This window comes from Chelonoidis abingdonii, chromosome 5 (genome assembly GCF_003597395.2).
Source record: "Chelonoidis abingdonii isolate Lonesome George chromosome 5, CheloAbing_2.0, whole genome shotgun sequence".
Lineage (NCBI taxonomy): Eukaryota > Metazoa > Chordata > Testudines > Testudinidae > Chelonoidis > Chelonoidis abingdonii.
Window position 1 is genome coordinate 106,618,678 of NC_133773.1, and position 24,083 is coordinate 106,642,760.

Sequence of the window (24,083 nt, forward strand, 5' to 3'; positions counted from 1 at the left end):
AATAAACTATTGTTCTGTAATATCCCTGAACAAGAGCTATTAGCAGCAAGCAAGCAAGATATACCTGCCTAATTTCTGGCGCAAAATACTAACAATAAAATGTTTAAAAGCAATCACTATATAGCTTTGAATATAAAAGGTGCTACCATGCTTATATATGAAGTATTATCTGTTGGTTGGATAGCATTTGATATATCACTATCTGGTTCAGCTGTAGAAGGGAAAAAAATTCTAAAGATTTTTTTAAATAAGGAAAGGAGATAATAGGGTAAAAAATGTACTCACAAATAGACTCACTGGGAGTAGGATGTCACTAGTATAATGGAGAGACAAGGTGAGTGAGGTAATATATTGTATTGGTCGAGCGGCTGTTGGTGAAAGAGACAAGTTTAGCTATGCAGAGCTCTTCTTCAGATCTGGGGAAGGTACTCGGAGTGTCACAGCTAATTACAAGGTGGAACAGATAGTTTGGCATAAGTAATTAACACATATTCTGAGGGGCCATTCAAGGTAAAGTGGCCCATTAACACCCCTGCAGTCATAGACAAAACAGTGAGGTTAGGGGATTGTAGATGGTTGTAATAAACTGTAAACCATGATTTTTAGTGTCTAGCAAAGTTATAAATTTAAGCTCCCAGGCTTGTCTTTTGAATGTATTGTGCTGGTTTCCTTTGAGGATGAGGACTGAGAGGTTAGATGTGGAGTGACCATTTTGTGAAAAGTGTTCAGTGTTTTTGTCTTTTATTATTATTCTGTGTGAATTCATTTGAAAGCATAGTGATTGTCTGGTTTCACTCACACAGTTGTTATCTGGGCATTTAATGCATTGGATGAGGTACACCACATGTTGTTGGGTGCATATATCTTGAAGGGTGGGTTGTGGGGAGTATTAATCATTATAGATGTGGAGATACAGCTGCAGATTTTGCATCTATTATTCTGTCAGGGACTGGTGCCACTTTGAGACCTTTTCACCAAAGACTTTTATGTATTCTATCATGTGAACTGAACTATCTTCTCTTTCGCTCAGATATCTGGCTATCTTTTTAAAAGTCTCAGAATAGCTCATTCTCAGAATTAACTGTCTCTAGGCTTATTCCACTACAGACAATGTAATTGTGATCCAAAATATCACTTGTGGCAGGATGATAGGATCAGCTGGGTCAGGAGTTCATCTATGTGAATAACTGCATGCAGCATTTTTCAGAAGCAATAATGAAATTTCGTTCTCAAGCAATTAAATGAAATGTCAACGTGATCATTTATGCAGGTTTTTTGTTTGGTTGGTTAGTTGGTTGTTTTTTTTTTAAATACTTTAGTAGTCTGAGAAGAAAAGTGCCAAAAATGTACAAATGTTCAGCTGCTCTTAGGAACATCCCCATGAGTTTCTGCTTGGTAATGTTTATATAAAAGATACTTAACTTTGGGCCTGCAATGGGTTAATGTTCCTAAAAAACAATTTTACACTAATATCCTCTGAATAATGTAAAACTTTGTTTGGCTACATTCTCCTACCTTTACTCATATTTATTACCCTACTCCATGAAACTGAGTAATGCTTTACAAAAAGAAGTATAGCAGACTGGGCCCTAAATGAACAAAGCTAGATTGCACATAGTATTTATTTTCTAATAACCTGAAATCTCCTAACACTTCATATGGGAAAAAAATGGCTGCTCATCTTATACACTACTAGCCCCTCTTGCTCTGGTAGCATGGATCTCAAATTTTGCACAACCCTTTTGATACCTAAGGACTAAAGTTGAAACTGCCATAGGTAAAATAATGCAGTAATCAAATAACATTGCTAGAACTGGACAATACCATTTTTTTTCTTGTCCTTTAGCTATTTTTTCTGTTGATTGGAGTATATTTAACTACTGCTGTCTTTTAGGAGAGAGAAAATTGTCTAGTGACTGTAAGACAGCAATGAGGATCAGGAGTTCTGAGTTCTATTCCATGCTCTGATACTCACTTCCTGTTAACCCTAGGCTAGTCACTTAAACTTCCTTTGCTTTGGTTTCCCTCTTCTTTAAAATGATGGATATATAAATAATTTCTTTTATATTCATCTATAGATATCCAAGCCCTTTATAAAAGCAGCTGATCCCTATTCTCCAACCTTTACAAGTTTGACAATGAGACACAAGGAGTTTGAGTGACTTGATTAAGCCAGTGGTAGAGACAGAAACAGAACTTAAATCTCTTGAATCCCAGTTCTCTGCTGAACCTAGTGGGCCATAGCTGTTCTCTGAAAAGCTTTCCATGAGACTTAATGAATGGTTGTACTTTGCTTCCTTGGCCTTGGATGAAAGGTGCTACAAATAAATATATATATATATATATACTGGTAAGTAAATTATAAATATATATAAATATGAATTATTTTGTTTAATTGCGCCTAGAGAGGACTGTGAGGAACTTCAGATGGGCCTAACAAAGCTATTTGAATAGACAACAAGATGAAAGATGAAATGTTTTGTTTACAAAAGCAGGGTTGTGCACATTAGAAGGATTTATTTGAACTAATCATACACACTGTCAGGTTCTAAATTAGCCCCATGGAAAAAGACATGGGCATCATTACAGACATGTCAATGCAAAACATTGCCCTAATGACAGCATGTGTAAAAAAATGGATAGAAAATAATACTGAAAATGTTGTGATGCCCTCACCTGGAATACTAGGTTCAGTTCTGGTCACTCCTATCTCAGAAAACATCTAGCAGATATTAAAGTTCAGAGACAGGCAACAGAAGTTATTAGATGCACAACAAGACTTTATCTATGAGGAAAGATTGAAAAGGCTGTGAATGTAGTTGAGAGAAGAAATAAATATGAAGCCACATGATAAAGCAATAAAAATAAGGATAGAAAAGGTAAATTGAGCACTTTTATTTACTCTCTCTCATAATACAAGAACAATGGGATATTCAGTGTGGTTTAAAGAAAACAAATATAAAATTGATAAAAATGAATAGTTTTTTACAGAACTGATAATTACCTTGTGGAACATATTGCCACAAGAGATCACTGAGGCCAATAATTTAGTAGAATTCATAAAATTGCATGTATGCACAGTGACAATAGTAATTAAATGAGATAGAATGAATAATCTTTTAGAAAATATAAACCTTCATGATTCAGAGCATAAGCAGACCACTACCTAAGGGCTTGTCTTCACTTAAAAAGCTACAGCATAGACACTACCTAAACTGATGGGAGGGGTTCTCCCATCCACACAGGTAATACACCTCCCTGAGAGGTGGTGCCTAGGTTGACAGAAAAAATCTTCCATTTTCTTAGCACTTACCTAACACAGGGAGTTAGGTCAGCTTAACTACGTTGCTCAGGGGGCATGGATTTTTCACACCTCTGACAGATGTACTTAAACCAATCTAATATTCTAATGTAGACGAGGTCTAACAGAGGTCAGAAGAGAAAGTTATTCCACAATTTTCTATTATGTGGTTTCTTGTACATACCTATGAAGTATCTGGTACTTACTGGTTATTGTCAGAAACAGAATATTGTGCTTGATAGACCAGGAATCTTATCCAGTATGACAATGTAGGCATTGTCATACTGGATAAGATTCCTGGTCTATCAAGCACAATATTCCTGGTCTATCAAGCACAATATAAAAGATTCCTGGGCTATCAAGCACAATATAAAAATCAAGATGTAAAGAAAAATCATATGTCCTCTTGAGAAAAGCAGTGTGCAATTTCTGTTAAAATAATGCCTTTTTAATGACCACATTAGAGAAACAATTGATGTGTGTTGGACAAAATTGCACAAATGAGTAGGGTTTCCTTGTAAGGAAAGCTGCAAGGGCAGGGGGAAAGCTCAGAAGTTATTTCTGGTTCTCCAGATCTCACAAACTAGCAGATCTTTTCATACTGCATTTTCACAGCCTGTCTGCTAACATTTCTTCCACCTTACCCCGCTCACTGCAGCTAATAATGCAAACCAAACCTCAATCTACACTTGATATTCATATAGGCTGGTAATATACTGTACAGTTTATTATAAAGAAAACCAACCTACTTGCGCTATTGTTTCAGTTCTCTGTTTTATGCTAACTCAAAAAAGTAGAAAGGGACATCTAACCAACAAATTTGGGAAGTTGCATTTCATTATCGGTGTTTAGCTGCAGTAGATTCAGCCTTCTTTCACTTGCTGAAACATGAAAGGCACCTTGTTTTCATTAGTCTTCCTATCTTGCACAGAGAATGCATCAAAGGAATCAGAAGGTTTTACATTACTGTGCTGAAAATTATCTCCTCAAACTTTAAAATGAAAGTAAATCCAAAGTAATTAGTTATAACTGCATTGTTTCACACCGGTTGAAATTAAATGGTAAATATTTGAAGTAATAACAATTAAAAACTAAGATAGCTTTCAAAGTGGTGTTTCCATGGAAAATCCAAATGAAAATCCAATATAAATCCTGATTAAAACCTAACCAACCAAAACACTGCAGATTACTGAGATTCCAATTAAATATGACAAATGAATACCTGACAGGCTTCAATTCCAATTCTATTTATGTCAGAATGATCCATTAATATTGAAGATTAAATTACAAGAACTTGAGCAATACAATTGTTCTATATAGCTAGACAAGTCATCTTAAAATTTGGATCAGAGAAAGCACTCACTCAAATGTCAAATGCTACATTTATAGACGACCAAAAGTGCATTGCATCTTGTTCTGTCATCACCTATTGACTAATGCTAACAAAAATTACTGGAGGCAGATGACATGCCACTGTCTAAATCCTGTTTTAAAAAGTGACAGCAGAATTCAAAAGTCAGTAGAGTATAATTTTCATCACAATGTCACTCACTTTTCACAGGGTTCAGTTCAAGATTTTGTGACTATGACAAAAAATCTCCCTTACTATCTGTAATCTTTGCATTATACCATCTGAGACTTCTATTATGCTATTCTTGTTTTGGAGGTGCTCATGGCATAATAAGTACGTTTAGTAGTTTGAGCTGGTTGTGCTTCTACTTATTCTGAAATCTGTCTAATTTCAAAGGGTAAGTATGTAATCCTAACAAAGAAAAGTTACTTTGTCCTCCTTTTAATTTCATTTTAAAGTTTAACAATTAATATAGTATAATGGTAATTGCCCCACAATTTCCAAAATTTAAGCAAACTAGAGTCCACTCTATGTTGGAATTTCTGAGAATTAATTTGGATAAGACCACTTTTATTATCTACTGACGAGCACATCGAAAGTTAGGATAAATCATAGTCCTACAGTTCATCCAAGATTCCGTGTTTATATATTGCTTTATACATATTGCGCCTCAGACAGTTTCAGAAGAACTATGAACTTATTCAATTAAATCTCAAGAATACTTGCCTTCATTGCACTGTATCTACCTGGATATAGCCAGTGCTTTAGCCTCATTTTCCTAAGCACTAATTTTCACCTTTAAATTAACAAAAATAAAAATAAATAACAATTTAGGAAGCAGGATCCCCACAACTTTCATTTTTTTCTATCTCCTAAAAATAAATTTTAATACACACACTTATATAAATGGAAAAATGATAACTGAATTTAGGATCATTATTATTTCCACTGGGGGGGGGGCATTATTCTGTATGACTTGAAATAGTCATGCATTACTGAAATGCAAACCTTCAGAAAATGCAGACTGCTGCAGTGCTTCTTCCTCATATACATTAGATCTGTCAATTTACTGACCACAGAACATGATCTATTTTTATTGGGTCAATATGTCTATTTTAGGAATAAAACAAGAACAATTTTAACTGCTGATCTAAGCCTTTGAAATAAGCTAAAGTCATGCACAAAGCCAAACAAAATCTATACTGGGTTTGAGGAGCTGATGAGACTCCATCCTCCTCACAAACACAACTATACAAACTTGATTAGCAAACTCCTCATTTCACACGTCAGCACTATGTACTCTTTGACATGTGGCAATCTTTGACATGAAGTAATCTACTATATAGTTTAAGGGCATCACCCTAAGCTCACTGAAGTCAATGCACATTGACATCAAAGAGCTTTAGATAAGGGTCAATAAGTGTGGAACAGCAAATTATTTAAGATCTATTATAGAAAAATATTTTAAAGTCCACTATTTTCTAATTGTAGACACAAAAGAAAATTGCAAACTATTAAGTATTTAATTACCATAATTTTGCAATTGCTGAAGAATTACTCTACTGCAAATCAGGATGCATTCCCCACCCCATCCCCACATATATAAAAAATCCTTAATTTAAATTATATGTTCTAAAAGTATTTTCCACAATACACCATGGAGGAAAAAATCAAACCGTGGTTTCCTTTTCTAAATAATTCAACATGGAGTAGAAACCTCAATATTGTTTTGAAAACACGTTGCATAATGTTGGGGGAAAGGGAAGACTCTAGAAGGAGATTTTTAATTCCTATTTTCTTTATGCTGATGCGGCACAAATTCAATTTTAGGAAAATGTCATAAGCAATGATTGTATGACAAAAAAAATGGAAGTAGAAAAGAGAACACATGTTCTTTATCAATTCCTTTTGTTAAAAAAAAATTGTGTATGCAATTTAATTTCCTTGAAGCCAGTCCCTGCATTGATATATTTTTTAATTATTTAACTGTTTCAGCAATGTAGTTTTAAAATAATGTAAAAAAAGCTGCTGATTTTATTCGTATGGTTATGTTCCATTATTTTGTATAGCTGCATTTTAACAAATTTTACCATTTAAAATAAAATAGTTATAATTTAAGCTATTTCATTTTATTATTTTGGACTGACCTTTCCACAAGTCTACTTATTATGGCTTACTAGTGTGATTATGTGTGTGAATGTTGTGTTTGTCCCTACCATTTTCCATATGCTCTGCCTCACCAACACTGCCATCCGGCGTAGTCCTTTCGTAGTTGTCCTCTGGGAGTGGAAGGGCACCCAGTCTTGGCCCTGATGAACTCTTACTGCTTGGTGTTTCTGACTCCTCCAGACCGCTGTCATAGCAACTCTGCAATGACCCTTGATGTGGGTCCTGAGGCTGACTCACAACAGAAAACGTCACTCTACGAAATGGCTGCAAGAGAAAAGATTCTGAATGTCACTGAAAAGTCTGGTCTTTGAACAAGTGATTCTCAAAACATGACTTAAAATATACGACTATCTTAAAGTTGACTAATTGAACATAAAACTTTGACGTTTTGCCTAATTTAAAATAAACAATTTGTAGTCTTTGACATTGCATTAGGAATGTCATGGATTTTTCAGTTTGCAACACTATCAAGTACCTTCACTCAGTCTGGCAATAAATCTGTTTAAAAAAACCTATATCGGGTAAGAGAGAAACTATACAAGATTTACAAGATAAATGCTCAAATTTGAATTATATCATGGCTGCTGGTAACAGTAACACACACATAGACCTTTTTAAAATCATTGTCTGTGGTTTTGGAAGCCCATCCACGTAAGAAAGATAACAGGAAATAGAAATGTTCAGTCTCTCTCAGCTCTTTTGCCATAAAATTTAATGCCTGGAGATTGGGTATGCTGCCAGCTGACTTTATAAAGCCTTTAAAGTACCACTGGCACAGCTGAAACCAGATGCTTCCACTGGGACCATTCAAATGTTGATTATTATGGATTTGTGTTCATTCAAAATGTCAGATATTACAGAAGAAATAATTGTCACTATAAAAGTTTACATACTGAATTCTGACACTCAAGAGTATTCCAAGAAGTGGGTGAGTTCTACTCTCAACATTTAGAAGACACTTAAATGTAGACTGGGAATTAAAAAAGAAAAAAAGAAAAAGCTAGGTGTCTACCTCCCATTGAAACATGCTACACATTGCAGTTCATTTTAATTAAAGTTAATAGACATTGGATTTTTGAAATATTGTATCAGTAATAACAAACAATAATAATACATTTGATTTACTATTAATAAACTGTATATTTAGGTTGCAACAAAACCTATAACACTAGAAAACTAGACTATATTTTAATCTCTAATCTATTTGCACATGACACTTGTTTTAGTAATATACACTAATAAACAAGTGTCGTGCAAACAGATTAGAAGTTAAAATATAGTCTAGTTTTCTAGCGTTACAGGTTTTGTTCAGGTGCGGCTCCAGGCACCAGCACTCCAAGCACATGCCTGGGGCGGCAAGCCATGGGGGGGGCCTGCTGGTCATTGTGAGGGCAGCAGGCAGGTGTCTTTCAGCGGCGCGCCTGCAGGAGGCTTCCATGGCTTCGGCAACAATTTGGCAGCACGGACGCTGATGGCGCAGCACTAGCGGACCTCCCGCAGGTGCGCCGCCGAAACCACCTTACCAGCAGACCTTCTGCAGAAACGCCGCTGAAAGCCACCTGCCTGCCGCCCTCACAGCGACCAGCAGGCTGCCCCCCGTGGCTTGCCGCCCCAGGTACGCACTTGGAGCGGCAAAAAACATAGAGCCGTTCCTGGTTTTGTTGCAATCTAAAATGTATATAAAATTTCACCTTGCTGTCATTTTAACAATCATATTGACATTATCACTTTGGATTTTCAAAGCACTGTGCAAACATGAATACTAACAAAAGCTACAATCCTCCTCATGGGTTTAAAGATGGGTCCCTTTGTTTGACTGAGGTATGCTTGGAAGGTGTAAAGCAATATTTAAGTGCTAATGTTCAATGGGTTGGTAACTAGGTAGCATTATGGATATAAACTAATAAACAAAAACTCCTGGAACAAGTAAATCAGCACAGGTTATAAACTTAATTGTTGCTGTAAATATAAGGAAAAAATTGAGGTTAACAGATCTGTGGTATTGTCATGCTAAATCTTCATACTTTAAAGCTTGCTTATGTTTGTTGCTATAGAGTGCCGGTATTTCAGTTTTACTCATGGCTCTACAGTACGTCCACCATGAGGAGAAGAGAGGTGAGTGTAAACAGTGCAAAATGGGACAAATAAACCACAAAAGATGTGGAGAGCCAATGCTAGTAAAGTGGTAAAAGGGGACAGACAACAATAGAGAGGGTTAGAGGTTCTGTGCAGGAACCTGGCCCCGTGTGATCTAAGCTTCTTTTCCCTTAAGGAACCTCAGCAAGATGGACTGTGATGGTTATATCCCTTGCCACAGCCCCTCCTCCTTAAATGGGACATTCTGCAGCAAATCAGCTTGTTGAACCTCATAGGAATTTTAGAGCCCTTCCCAGCTGTTTTAAAACAGTAGGGTAGAATAAGACCCTTAATATTCTGAACTGTGAGATGTCTGGATCATCTGTATTCCATGTCATATGTTAGATTACATATTGTGTTATTTGCTATGGAAAGTTTACACACATACGCATATGTTCACATATGCCTTGTATTTAAGTAATGGGAAAGTCCTTTGTCCTTATAGTTTTAGAGCTCAGTAACTAGCTATCATGTTATCTTTAGTACTGGAGAGAGCCACTTCTACTCACTGCATTTTGTCACTCCATTGGACTTTAAAGAATTTTAAACGGATGCCACAGATATGTCTTCTTGATAATCTGCCATTTTTCTCTACCATGACTTTTTTCAGATAATTTAAGAATGCTCTCAAACACAAGTGTGTACTATATGGAAAGTTAAGAATAAGTAAGTCCAGTAAAGATCACTATTCTCATTACATTGACAGAACTCACAGGCTATTTCCACTATTCTGACATGGTTGCTATAGTTATTTCTTCACTTTGTGGTTGCTCTGTGACAGGAAAAGCAACTTAGTTATAAGATGATACCACTGCAGTTATTTTTAAATAACTCAACTCTTCTCATTTCTAGCTTTGAAGCAGGGCTGACATACTGAACTGAAAAGTAGGAAGTCACTCAATGTTTACATATTATGTAACATGATACTTCTTAACTTTTCTCCTTCCCCCTTGAGCTGGTATTTATATTTTCATTTATAATGTCGACATTACACTTACACAGGCGACTTATTATGTTTATAGAGGATGGCAGGAGCAACTGAGCAATGCAGGGGAGAGCATCTGAACCAGTACTGCACAGCACATTTCTTTTGTATTGTGACTTTCATTCTGCCTTAGAAGGAGTGCTGCAAAATAGCAGCGTTTTAGAGTAGAATATGTATAACCTCCACAAGGTAAGTAAATGTAACCTGGGATGAGTACCACCCCCACAGAGAGACATTGAATGAGCTTCCGCCAGGGTGGGTGGGGAGAAGAGGCATTCTAAATTCCAATCCTGGTGAAGAGTGGTGATATGTGACACAATACTAAAGGTAGAGAATAGCTGTGAGCAATTTGGTGTGATCAATGACTCGAGTGCTCTGCAGTCTGAGTCACAGATCACTGAATTGACCTCACATTGGCTAAATCCACCAGTTCATACAGAAAACTTACCAGAGGAAGATTGAAGAGAAATGTATTCTCCCTACCTAACTCCCCAAATGAAGAAAAAGGTTGCAATCCTGTTCCTGCTGAAATAAGTGATAAAACTCTGCTCAGTAGAAGCAGGATAGCGTCCATATTACATGAACACAGAAAAAGGAAGACATTCCGTTAGCTTGCCTGCTGTGTGTCTGTCCTAGCCAATGCTCCCCTTAACCTCATGTTCATGTGGCAGAATATGCTATAAAAGTGAATGCCTGAAACTATTGTAAATAGTATTCTAAAAAAATACCCCAACATTTAAGAGAGGAAGGGAAGAAGCTTTGTTTTTAATCAGAACAGCATGTGTACATAAGACATATACATGCAGCTGTTTTTTGGCAAGAGGAATGCATTCTGCTTCCCAGCTGAGAAAATATATAAATATGCACGTCTGATGGTTACATTCTCCCTTGAAAAATGTGTATTGTAACATGCAGCAGTGAAAGCATCCTATAATGTGAGATACCAGACAAGCAGAGATAAGTCATATTCACTCCCACAGTAAACAGTGAAACATATAAAAGACAACACACTAACAAGTACAGACAAGACACATATATACAGGTACAGAAAACTGCAAAGGGTAGGGAGAACTCCAGATGATGTAAACTGGTGCAACTCCATTCATTTTAATTGCCATGGAGTTTTGCTGATTTGCACCAGCTGATAAACTGGCCCTTTATTTTGTGCATGATGGTTAGCATACAGAGATGTGAGGCTAGGTCTTACCGTTCTGTTAAAGGCTTTGTCAGGAGCAGGGTTCAAGGAGTGATGGTCGCATGTATTAGCTAAATTCTCCCTGACTGCACAACTGTTTTACGAATCTCCTTAGATGTCTTCTCAGCTCATTACTTAGACTAGAAGGCTTTTGAGGCAGGGATCATCTTTTTGCTCTGTGTTTGTACAGTACCTATTACAATGGGGTCTTGGTCCAAGTCTGAGGCTCTTAGGTGTTACCGCAATACAAATAAATAATAATAAATTCTGGCACTATGCAGAAAAGTGTGCCTACATTCTAACCCAACTACATACCCCTACCCACAAAAAAAAAATCTGGATTCAGACTTAGATGCTGTTCTGCAAAATGGATATAATCTATCAAGCCAGGAGTTATCTGTAAGAGAGACTGGGTGATCAGATCATGGCCCATAACAAATAAGGGTACATCTGCACTGCAGGTAAGGTGACCAGACAGCAAGTGTGAAAAATCAAGATGGAGGTGGGGTATAAAAGGAGCCTATATAAGAAAAAGACCCAAAAACTGGGACTATAAAATCGGGACATCTGGTCACACTAACAGCAGCTGGGAGCATGCTTCCCAGCATGAGTAAACAGACATATGCTAGCTTTGCTGTAGCTAGCACACTAAACATGGCAGTGTAGCCAGGGGTAGCACAGGCAGCAGCTCAGTCTAATGCATTAGTACAACTTTGTCCAGATGCCCATGGTACATACTCATGCAGTTAGCCTGAGCCACTGCCCATGTTATCCCAGCTACACTGATATTTTTAGCATGCTAGCTAGAGTGCACCTGTCTACTTGTGCTAGGAAGTACGATCTCTGCTGCAGTGTAGAAATACACTAAAGATCTGATCCTTCCTACAAGGTGCTAACTATAATTACAAGTTAGTTGAAGTTGGTGGTGTTCTGAACCTTACAGAGCTGCTCAACACTTTTCAGGATCTGGCCCTAAAATGCAAAGACCATGCCCCTCATCCCAGGTTCCACCATGGAACTACTCAGCCACAGCTCAAACCATCGATAATTGTAGGGTATGAATAAGGTTATAGTAAATCAAGAATGTAGTGCAAGAGGTGTGCTTTGTGATTTTTGCCTGCTTCCCCCAAAATCCTTGCCACACACACTTTTTCTGTTTACCATTGGGCAGAAGAAGTCACTGAAATACCAGTTTGAGGCAACTTCTTTGCAATTCTCCCACTGGGCATTCAATCCCAAATGTTTTCATTGCCACCCACTCCTAGAGATTCTGCTTTAAAACATGAAGGCCTACTCAGGGGATATGACGAATCAGTGTATCCTCCCTTTCCAGCTAGCACCACTTCAGGTTGTGTCAGTTAAATCCCATCCATGCTGATTTTGCCCTATCACAAGATCCAGAATAATCCGATTATTACTTTAAAAAAATGAAAATTCCTTTTTTTTCATTTAAATTATTGCTTATAGGTTTTGGGGTCTTGTAGAGTGATGCCTTTAATGAGATGTGAGGCATTCTCCAACTAGAAGATGTGAATAGATGTCAGGGATTTGAGAACCCCCTGCCCTTCTCATAATGTTAAATTTCCCAGGTAGGTCCCGACAGACAGAGAGGAGATCCAAGGGGAGATGAAAAAGAGGAATGTGGTATGGAAAAGGTTGAAAGCCCTGAGCATGGTTATTATTATTTATTCTCTACATTTAAAAATGTGATGGAACTTCTGTGAATTATTAAAAATTAACATTTTAAAACACATTCAGCTTTTAATGTTGCCATTTTTCTCTAGTGCTAGTCTGAGTAGGAATTCTCTGACACAAAATTAACACACATAATATTCAATTCAGTACAGCCCATTTAGCCCATTCCACTGACTTTAAATGAATGCAATATAATTCTGGTAAAATCCTTTCTCCAAGAATGATGTGCAAGTTAATTGGTACTTTGCAGCATTTACTCCACGTTTAGAGACAATGCAGACATTAGAATTCTGAACTCTATATTGCATGACTTCTAAGAATCTTCACAGTCAAATCTATTAAAAATGTTCAATGTATCTTGCCTCATGGAGTAAGATCATGGCCTGTACTGCCCTGATAAAAAGAAACAGACATTGATGGCAATATGTTTGCTATCTGAACAATTAAGGAATATTGATATTGATTAATTCAATACATATTAAAAACAGAAAAATCTGGACATATATATGTTGTTCACCATGGCCCTTATAATAATCAAGAACAAGATGCCAAGTACCATATAATTGGGATAGTATAATCTGTATACTACTGGATCAGGACACTACTAATCCTAAAAACCCCCGAAGTATTACATCTTTACTTACTTTGAAAAAACCTGACTGTCTTTAACTGGAGGCATTTGGAATTAAGGCAGCAGATACAGTTCACCTTCATGCACAACCCAAAACTGTAGAATGTCCATCATTTTTTTTAAAGAGTACTGCCAATGAAGAGGAATGTATGTTGACTTACATATATTATGACCCTTTCAGTAAATATATTTGATTAATGATATTACTGACATGAAAATTCACTTTATACATTCCTTAAACTCTGATCAACAATATCAATTTATCAGTTCTCAGATGTCAACATATTATAAAAGACCGGTTACTATCCTACAATAGTAACTGCAGTCCTTTGAGATGCAGTCAGTGTGGCACCCATTGTAGGTACATATGTGCCTCGTGGATGCAAGATCAGATATTTTGTAATAGTACTGTCTGTCAGGACTGCACTTGCACCCTATTCTCCTCATGCTTTTCTGCAAGGGCATAAAGGGCAGAGTAGCCCCAAGACTCCCTCAGTTCCCTCATAATTTGAAGCCCATGGTAGCTGAGGGCTCTGGGAAGTAGGGATGAAAGGCATGTCAAGAGGTCCACACCGACTACAACACCTCAAAGAATCACAGTTGCTGTTGGGTAAATAAGTGTTCTTTCTTCTTCGAGTATGCGTCAATGTGGACTCCACTGTAAGTGACTGGCAAGCACTAGCCCCTCAGGATGTTGAGAATGAGGAGTTCCAGCTGCATCAGTCAAACAGTGATTGTACTACTACTCTCCTGAACTTGGTATCTGATCAGGCAGGTAAGTCCAAGACATAGTGTCTGACAAAGGTCAATGAGTCACTCTACGTGGCCAATGTACAGATTTCTTATACAGGCACATTTCTGAAGCCTTTAAGATATTTAAGACTATTGGCTAAGTCAATAAAAAGACAATTCCCCTCTCACTCCTATGGGTGGTATGTGTCTTCCTCAACCTCGGGTCCTCTACTAGAGGCCTGGGAGTTTGAGGGTTCTGCGCAGTATCTTAGCTGTTCCTAGCACTGCACTCTTCTGGACAGAGAGCTCTGATCCGGCAAGCAGTACTATGCAGCATACTAGTACCTTAAGCACTAGGCACTCATATACTGGACCAGAGAGCATACTGAGATCAGTAAGATACCCCTGAGATCTGTATTGCGGCAACGTATCACCACTCAGCATTAGGCTATGTCAAACAGCCAATGCCACAAAGTGACTTAACCTACTCGACCGACTACCCCAAGAAGCGGAGGACCACTCACTGCCTGACTGTCACCCATATACCTCTCCTAGAGGCCATCTTTCACTGGCACAAGACAATCTCCTCAATTTCAACTGTCTCTTCCAAAGATCTGCTAAGTCACATTGCCCACTAGCTTATATCAGTATACTCTACAAACAATAGACCCTCTCTGCTCCTTGGTCTATTAACCACACGATGTCTAGGTTGATTGCCATTACCCTGCCTGCCGTCTTGGATCTGAAGTCCCCACAGAATCTTAGCCCGGCTATTCTCCACAACCTTCTGTGGAATCTTCCCATCTGGTTTGGGAGGGTCTACCCCATAGGCTGTGCAGATGTTCCTGTACACAATGCCAGCCACTTGGTTGTGCCGTTCAGTGTATTTGCTGTTCCGCCTGCATCTGTACATCCTGCCACTATGTGTTGGACTTGTCTCTGAGGCCTCTCTGCACAGTCTGCCACCTTGGGTCCTCTCTATGTGGTAGACCCCTGCTTCAATGGATCTGGTGCTCAGTGGCCTGTTCCTGTGCTGCTATGATCAGTGCCTCAGTAGCTGTCTTTTTAGTCCAGCCCTTTCCAGCACTGGTAGGATTTCCCAATGCTCAGCCACCTCAAGCTATCTGTCGATGGTAACAAAGGGTCCCATGTACAAGGGTCTTGTCTTGCCATGGCACTTCTCTGCTTGGTCTTCTTCCCATGTCTTGCTTGCTGCGCCTGCAGCATCTCTCAAGCAGCTCATCTTGGGCGGCCATCTTACTGATGGTACTACCTGGATGTTCCGGGTTTCATCCAGGATAGTGGCTTTGACGCCGACCAAGCCCCGCGCCTTCTACATCCGCAACCTAATACTCTTCGGGTTGTTGGACTTGGCACTGGTCAATATCAGTCTCGAGGGTATTTGGACTTGGGGTGGAAACCTCCGTGCATTGTGAGGAGCTTCCGGGTTTTCACACTCGGCAGCCTCCATGTCCTCTCTTGGCCAGCTCACTATACCGGCACGGTATCTGAATGACTGGCAGGGCGTATCCGTTGATGGCGTGGATCTTGTTCTTCCCACTGAGCTGGCTCTTCAGGACCTGTCTTATCCTTTGTGATACTTTGGATGTGCTGTCTTCCTTGCCTCCTCTTCGTGGTTTCCATGTGACTGTGGGACGCCAAGGTACTTGTAGCTGGTCTATATGTCTTGCTATGTGGCCCGCTGGTAGTTCCACCCCCCATCAGTCTTTGACTTACCTTTCCCTCTCTCTTCACTACCATCCGGCCACACTTCTCCAGTCCGAATGACATCCCGATATCCTCACTGTAGATCCGCGTCAGGTGGGATTAGCGAGTCGATGTCTCGTTCATTCTTAAGCATACAGCTTGATGTCATCCATGGTAGAGGAGGTGGCTGATAGTAGTTCCACTCCTGAACCGTGTACCCGTATCCAGTCCTTGTGATTATCTGGCTGAGGGGGTTTAAAGCCTATGCAGAACAGCAGCGGGAGACAGTGCATCACCTTGGTATATGCCGCACTTGATGGCCACTTGTGCAAGCTGCCTGAGTTGACTTCTAGCGTTTGTCTTCCATAGTTCCCCATTGAGTTCTTGAGGAAGGTCCTTAGTGTCCTGTTGACTTTGTATAGCGCCAGACATTCACAGATCCACGTGTGCGGCATTGAGTCGTAGGCTTTCCTGTAGTCAATCCAGGCTGTGCTCAGATTGGTCTGTCTAGACCTTGAGTCTTGGGCGACTGCTCTATCTATGAGCAACTGGTGTTCTTGAGCCTCTGGTGTTGTTTCCCAATGCCCTTCTGAGCTGTGCTCTGTACTGGCCCATGTGGTCCTGTAGCTTGGCAGCTATGATACCTGATAGGACTTTCCATGTTGTGGGGAGGCAGGTTATTGGCCGCGTAGTTGCGGTTCTGTCCCCTGCAGGGTCTTTCAATGATCAGCACTGTCCTTCCTTGTGTTAGCCAGTTTGGTGGGGAGCCTGCGGCTAGCAGCTGGTTCATCTGTGCTGCTAGGCGTTCATGCACTGCTGTTAGTTTCTTTAGCCAGTATGTGGATCATGTCTGGTCCAGGTGCTGTCCAGCTCTTCATGTTCTTGACCTTGCTGCTGGATGTCTTCTACTGTGATGGTGACTGGTTTCTGTTCTGGGAGATGCTTGTGCTCTGTTCTCAGGTCCTGCAGCCACTTTGCACTGGTGTTATGAGTCTTCTCTTTCTCCCATATGTTCTTCCAGTACTGTTCAGTTTTCTGCTGCTGGTGGCTCTGCTGTTATTGGTGTTTGTTGCACTGCAGTTGGGAGTACACCTTGGATGGTTCTTTGGAGAACAGGGCATTTACTTTTTTGGCCTCTGCTTCTCTAGTGTATCTCCTTAGCCTGGTAGCCAGTGCTGTGAGCCTTTGTTTAGCAGTCTCTAGGCTTCAGAATGGAGTCAGGCCCTTGTATTTTTTTCAGTAGCCAAGTCTTATCCTTAATCTGCTACACCCTTCTGTAGTTCCACCAGCTGACTAACTTCTCTCCGAGTCGCCTTGATCTTATCCTCCAACCTCATTTTCCAGGGTGGGTACATACTGTTTGTTCTTCTTGATCGTGTAGCCAAGCATCTCCAGGATTACAGAGGCTATAGCGTATACCAGTTCATTGGTTTGAGTTATGGTGGTAGTAAGGGATTGTCACATGAGGGCTCTATTGGCATCTTCTAACATACTATCTGATGTACTTCTCCACTGAGCCTTGGTAATCAGTCTCGAGGATTGACTGTAGCTAGTTTCTCCATGATCTTATGCCTCATATCAGCTGCTGTTGCTCTGCAATGGAGGGGGGTGGCAGTGAAGTTTCAGCTTCAGGTGTGGGGCTGCACATACCACTTGTTCTTCCAGGTCTTCTTGAGTCTGGGATGTAATGTGAGTTGGTCTATCTCAAGCTGTGAGAGCAGCTTCCTCTTTACTATGTTGAAGCGTTGGGTAACTAGCTGTTTCTCAGTAACGTGTGGAGTAGGTCTTTTGTCCATCCATAGTCCCCTCATACGTTTCATATTAGCCCCTCTCATTAGGTCTACTGTTATTTGTAGTAGCATTCCATCAATTCCAGTTCTCTTGTCTCGTCCATGAATGGTTTGTTCCAGTAGCCCACTTATCGTCAGATTGTCCTTCGTTCCTCAACATCTGGCGCGGACCTTGTTAATCCGGGCGACGTCCGAGCCTGGCATGACTCTCCTAGTTGCATGTCACTCTCATATTTGAGGTAGGCAGGTGAAGCGTTAGGGGGTCTTTTGCCCAAGGACCCCTACTGGAAAGTTGGTACAACCAGGATTTGAACCCCAGTCTCCATATCAAGGCAGCTCACCTATCAACCACTACGCTTTTCCAATCGTGTGTGTATGTGAGTCGCTATTATGTGTTGTGTATACAGGCAAATGCCAGACTGTATGCAGACTGGTTACAGCTCACTAGACTATCATCTGACGCGGAGGTCGAGATATACATAGAGATAGGCCATAGTGAATGCCAGGTACAAGTACCTCTGAACCGCGCACATTCAGACATAACAGACCCACATAGTGCTCACATGGAACCATGATGAGGAGGCAAGGAGGGACTGGGCCCAACATCAAGGTCCCAGATCAGGGCCCAAAGAGATAAGACAGGTCCATTGAAGGAGCCAGTTCCTCACCTGGGAAGAACAAGATCCCGCCTTCAGCTTGGATACGACTTCCTGCCAGTCATCAGATACCCTGCCGGTTATAGTGAGCTGGCACAAGGAGGACATGCGAGGCTGCCGACTGTGAAAACCGTCTTAATCAAAGCTCATCCTCACAATGCACGGAAGGTTTCCACCCCAAGTTCCAACTCCCACCCGACTGAAGCAGGTGTTATACCCCTGGACGAAGAAGTGCTCTAAGTGGAGTCAGGGGCTATGGCTTAGTGTCCTAAAGCAAACGCTCCACTGCCTGGAATGAAAGAAGGCGGGCCTGGGGCTCCATGGTGGCGTTCAAAGCCCACTATGCCTGGATATATAACGTGTAAGATGCAACCCGGAAAGGCCAGGTGTACATACCCAGTCAAGGATGGCCCCAAAGATGAGCTGCTGAGAGAATGCCTGAGCAGAAGCAGCAGACATGAGGAAGACCAAGCAGAAGAAGTGCCATGGCAAGACAAGCCTGCATGGGATGTGTACCATCGACAGACTAGCTGAGGTGGCTGACATTGGGAAATCCTACCAGTGGCTGGAAAGGGCTGACTAAAAGACAGCACTGAGCACTGATCATAGCAGCACAGAACAGGCACTGAGCACCAGATCCATTGAAGCAGGGGTCTACCACACTAGAGAGGACCCAAGTGCAGACTGTGCAGAGAGGCCTCAGAGACAGTCCAACACATAGTGGCAGGATGTAAGATGCAGGCAGGAACAGCATACACTGAACGGCACAACCAAGTGGCTGGCATTGGGTACAGGAACATCTGCACAGCCTATGGGCTAGACCCTCCCAAGACCAGAATGGGAGATCCCCACAGGAAGGTTGTTGGAGAATAGCAGGGCTAAGATTCTGTGGGACTTCCAGATCCAGACGGACAGGGCAGGTACTAGGCCAATCAACCAGACATGGTGGTAATAGACAAGGAGCAGAAGACAGCGGTGGTGATATAATATAGCAGTGCAAGTTGACAGCAACATCAGGAAGAAGGAATATGAGAAGCTGAGCGAGAAGTACCAGGGCCTGAAAGAGGAAAAACTAGAGAGGATGTGGAAAGTGAAGGCCAAAGTGGTCCCAGTGGTGGTAGGGAGCACTCGGGGCTGTGACTCCTAAGCTGGGTGAGTGGGCTCCAACAGATCCCAGGAACGACATCAGAGCTCTCTGTCCAGAAGAGTGCAGTGCTAGGAACAGCTAAGATACTGTGCAGAACCCTCAAACTCCCAGGCCTCTGGTAGAGGACCCGAGATTGAGGAAAACACATACCACCCATAGGGGTGAGAGGGGAATTTTTTTTTTTTATATCTTGGACCTTAATGTATTTGTGTAAATATGGAGTAAAGCTGGTGTAAAACTGGTGTAAGTCAGGGAATAATCTTTATATGCATAAATGATAGACATAGATATAGATAATGTGGCTGGCAGGCTATTGGAAGCCTGATTATTGGAAGCCTGTCTGGTTTCTGAAGGAACTTCGTCAAATAAATTCATTTCTCAGCTTTACCCTATGGACCAATCTGGTGGCTGGACAATCCCAAGATTGGGAAGAGGGGCACTAAAGAGGTTTAAGGCATCTTTGCTCACACTCCTCAAGATTCCCCGAGCACAACTGGGATGCAGACCGGGATGTAGCCCATTTTGCCAAGGTGTATCAGACTACACAAGAGCTCTGATTATTCCCTAACTTACATCAGTTCTATACCAGCATTACTCCTTATTTACACAAATACCTTTGGGCCCAAGGTATGAGGCAGTCAAGAATCAGGCCCATGAAGTCTGCAGCATCAGAAGTGCACTCAAGCAGCAGCACCAGTTGACATCACAGCAACTCTTACTCTCCTTGCTTTTCCATAAGACCTAACAAGGATGGGTAGGAATTCAGACAATGATACTGACACTGAAATTTAGTATCACTTAAAATTCAGTAACAACAGCAGCCATTACCATCACCATACTAAAATAATTATTGCTCACTTTCCTTGGTGTTTTACTTATCTTCATTACTTCCACTGCTGTTGGTGTTTATCCAACCACAGATATTTGAAAATGATGCTCTAAAGCTAGATGAAGATATTATGAGAAAATCACCACTCGTCTCAGAGAGTCAATCAATGTCAAATGCTAGTGAGATAAATATAATGACATTGATATGTGTATGAGACAGATCTGCAGAGTGGAAGAACAGTAACATCAACTAATCAAGCAAATTCAAGGTGTTTCTTTAAGCACTGGATTTTTGACAAAACATGCCATTATACTTTTCTTTGTATTCCATCTTAATTGTTAGCAGCTTGTTAAAAGACTAACAAACAAAATATTAATGAACAATTACTATTCTGCATGAATGCATTCAATCCACACAACTCTTTGTTTCCCCTTACAGTCACACATTTCTATCATTCTAAATTCCTATTGTTGTGTTTAATAAACAATTGGCAAATTAAACAGGCATTATTTTTTCAGTGAGAACCCTGTAACACCTTAGAGAAGTACTTCAACAGAAAAAAAGAGAAGAGAAATACTTTGACATGAATAAAGTCCTTGATTATTAGCTACAATCATTAACAACTGAAGATTGCATACAATGGCTGAATAAAATGGTAATAAGACCCTATAAAGACACTATATCAGAAAGAAACGTAAGGTTTGTCTATATGGCCCTGCAGTGCAGATTCAAGTGGCTGGACTGCTCCTAAGTGAATAAGCACCATAAAAGCAAAGCTGGTACATTTGTTCATTGATGTTAACAATGACAATTCCATTTTAATTATTTATGCTCATACTTCATAATGTACTAGTAAACACACTGTAGTCTATTTTGTAAAAAGAAGAAGAAGAAGAAGAAGAAGTCTTAATAATCCAGCAACTCGCTACAGTCCGTGCTATTAAATCTGTGCTCGCAAGGTGTAGCCATGGTCGGTATTTTATGAGAATTACAACGGTTGAGGATTAGTAGAGAAGAGGTTAGTGAGCTTTCACTTTGCTGAAATATCACCAGAAGGGAATCCAAACCATCCACTCTGCAGCCATCCTAGCCAGCATGGTCCCTACCCATGTTGTCTAACCACTAAGTCCTCCTTCTCTCCTGATTCCCCCTCCTTTTGCCCCATACAAGTTTCTGACAATCACCTTTCTCTTTCCCGTTATTTGACATGTTTTTCCCTCAACCTGGAGAACCTGAAGCCCCTTTCTCTCTCCTTCTATCTTTTCTTAGGCCTTACAACTTTCTTTTCCCCCACTCCTGCAACCAATTACAGATGAGTAGGGGGCTTATTGCTGCCATTTGGCATCACTATCACCTAACCACTAAATATGCTCTCTGCTCATGGCACCCCCTCAATTTTCCCAGCTTTGTAGTGAGATGCAGAGATTGAGTTGGTGCCAGGAGAAGAACTGGGAAACAGAGAGTATGTGAGTGAGCAAAGAGAGGACTCTCAGCTGCCAGACATGCCTAGATGCAGCCAGGAGGGTGGTCTCCAGGAACAGATGAGAGATAAACACTTTTAAAGAGTTCTGACAGCTGGCCAGAAAAGCAAGAGACACATGAGGGAAGTTGGGGAGCAGAAAAAGAACCACAAGATGGCTGTTAAGTAGATCTCCAGCTCAAGCAACTGTTTTGTTTTATGACAGTCCTATGACAGCAGCAGCAGAAAAGAGGCACACAAAGAAGCAGACAGCATATATTTTTATATCAATTCTATAACATTTTTATATCATGCACCTTTATCATATTTCTCCTTTTCCTTTTCAGATGAAGCTGTGCTAAGGTTTTTGTGTAGGAAAGTGAAATTTCACTGAATCTAGTATTTTCTTCAGCTCCTTGTACAGAATCCACTCCCACTGTCCACACATCCTTCCAATCATTTTCACTGAATTCATCCGAACATTTTTTTTTATTTCTTTCCAATCTTTTTTAGATGAGGTGACTAAATGTAGCATCCCAGGTGACGAGGATACATTCATTTATATTAATGGCACTACAATATTTTCCATATTAGTCACTACTCCCTTTAATGTAGAGACTAAAACTTTAACTTTTGGACTTTCCTCAGTTATGCCCACATCATTTTTCCTGAGTGGTTACAACTAGTTGAGAAACCATCAATGCATACGAGTAATTTAAATTGTTCTCTTCAGTGTGGATTACCTTGCACTTGTATGCAACCATTGTCTTGTCTAATCGGCTATATGTGTCTAGGTCTTCTCGAGTTCCTATCTCTAACAGTGTAGCCTACATTATGTGTTCTTGGGGAAAAAATTCTACTTCATTTCCATCCTTGATCCATTATATAAGAACTATATTAAACACTGATCCTAGTACTCATCTATTTATTAGTCTTGACCTCTTTCTGTGCTGACATTTGGCCATTTAGTCCTGCTCTAACTCCTTACCAGTTTTCAATTCATAATAGGACTTTCCCCCTCACTGTGTGCTAACCAATTCTTAGTAGCCTTTTCTGATTTTTCATAACAAAAATCCTTTGAAAGTCTAAGGCCTTGTGCTTTTCCACTCCATTGTGTGAAAAGGAGAAAAATATGGACATCACTTTCAGATAGGGCTGGACACATACAGAAGATCTGCTGCCTTCTCCCACCAAGGCATAGCTGCCTCCAGGGAAAAAGGGAGCTCCAAACAAACTCGTGGGCATAGCCAGACAGAAACTGGATTGAGCTGAGACTGGGATGTTCCCCTAATAAACTGGTGAATTATGCAGTAAATGGGAAATGCAGCATTAAACTCTGCTCTGTGGCTTCTAACTCCCTTGTAAAAGGGATAGTGTGCAGCTGCTGACTGAACGCAAATGACAATACAGCAAATGATTGAGCTGGGAACGAGCTAGGAGGTTCACAGACTGCCACTCTTCATATACATTAGATTTCACTCTAGAGTTTTCTGAGATACACACCTGTGATTGTGAAAGAAAAATATGATGAGTTTTCTGTATTCTGACCCATGCATTATTTTGGAGTAAGTTATCCCTTTCCACTCATTTTTCCATGAAGGGTGTCAATATACCTGTGAATAAATCATATGCACCAGTTCTGCCCTAACTACTATTTTAGCTCCTTCATGCAGCCAAATTCTAGTTGCTTGTGAAAGAGTGTGCAAGCAGGTGGGAAGGCGCTGAAAGACATAAATAGCCCTTGCATCTCCTTTGTATACATGTAGCCCCGTCCCAAAGAATTCTGTTTTCTGCATTCACCAAATATAAGGTACAAGAAAGTGTCAGTAAATGACAGCAATGCTCAAAGCAGGACCAATCCCCAACTAAATCATCCCAGCCAGGGCTTGATCAATCCTGATCTTAAAAACCTCTAAGGAAGGAGATTCCACCACCTCCCTAGGTAACCCATTCCAGTGCTTTATGCTGGATATGTTCCCTTCTACTAATTTATACTATTTCATCCAATTTTCCTCTATACATCCATATTTATTTTAATTGAACTCAGTATTAAGACAGGAAAACCTACTCTGCATACTCTGAATTAATAACTTCCCACAGCATCATGTTAACAGCAACATAAATTAGTTCTTGCCAAAAAAAAAAATAATCATGCATTAAAGTTTATGCAGTGCAGCTGAAAAAAAAACAACCCCAAAAATAAATTCTAAGATGCATGTAACAAAATGGCAACGCTCTTTTGTTAAGTTGACTCACCCTGTCGCCCTGCAGCGAGATGTTGATATATTGCTCTGCTTCAT

The 24,083-nt window shown here is 40.4% G+C and overlaps 1 protein-coding gene across 4 annotated transcripts in view; it reads right to left on the bottom strand.

Annotated features, from left to right (window-relative positions):
• Positions 1-24,083, bottom strand: part of PCDH7 (protocadherin 7) — a 417,657-nt gene that overhangs the window by 208,324 nt on the left and 185,250 nt on the right. Inside the window, exon 2 of one of the 4 annotated variants that reach the window (XM_075066540.1) lies at positions 6,977-7,085. The exons of 1 other annotated variant lie outside the window; for it this stretch is intronic. In XM_075066540.1, the coding sequence (XP_074922641.1) occupies positions 6,977-7,085 (109 nt within the window). Of the gene's footprint in view, positions 1-6,868; positions 7,086-24,083 lie in introns of all 4 variants that reach the window. 2 more of the 4 variants (XM_075066539.1, XM_075066538.1) reach the window with 2 other exon arrangements.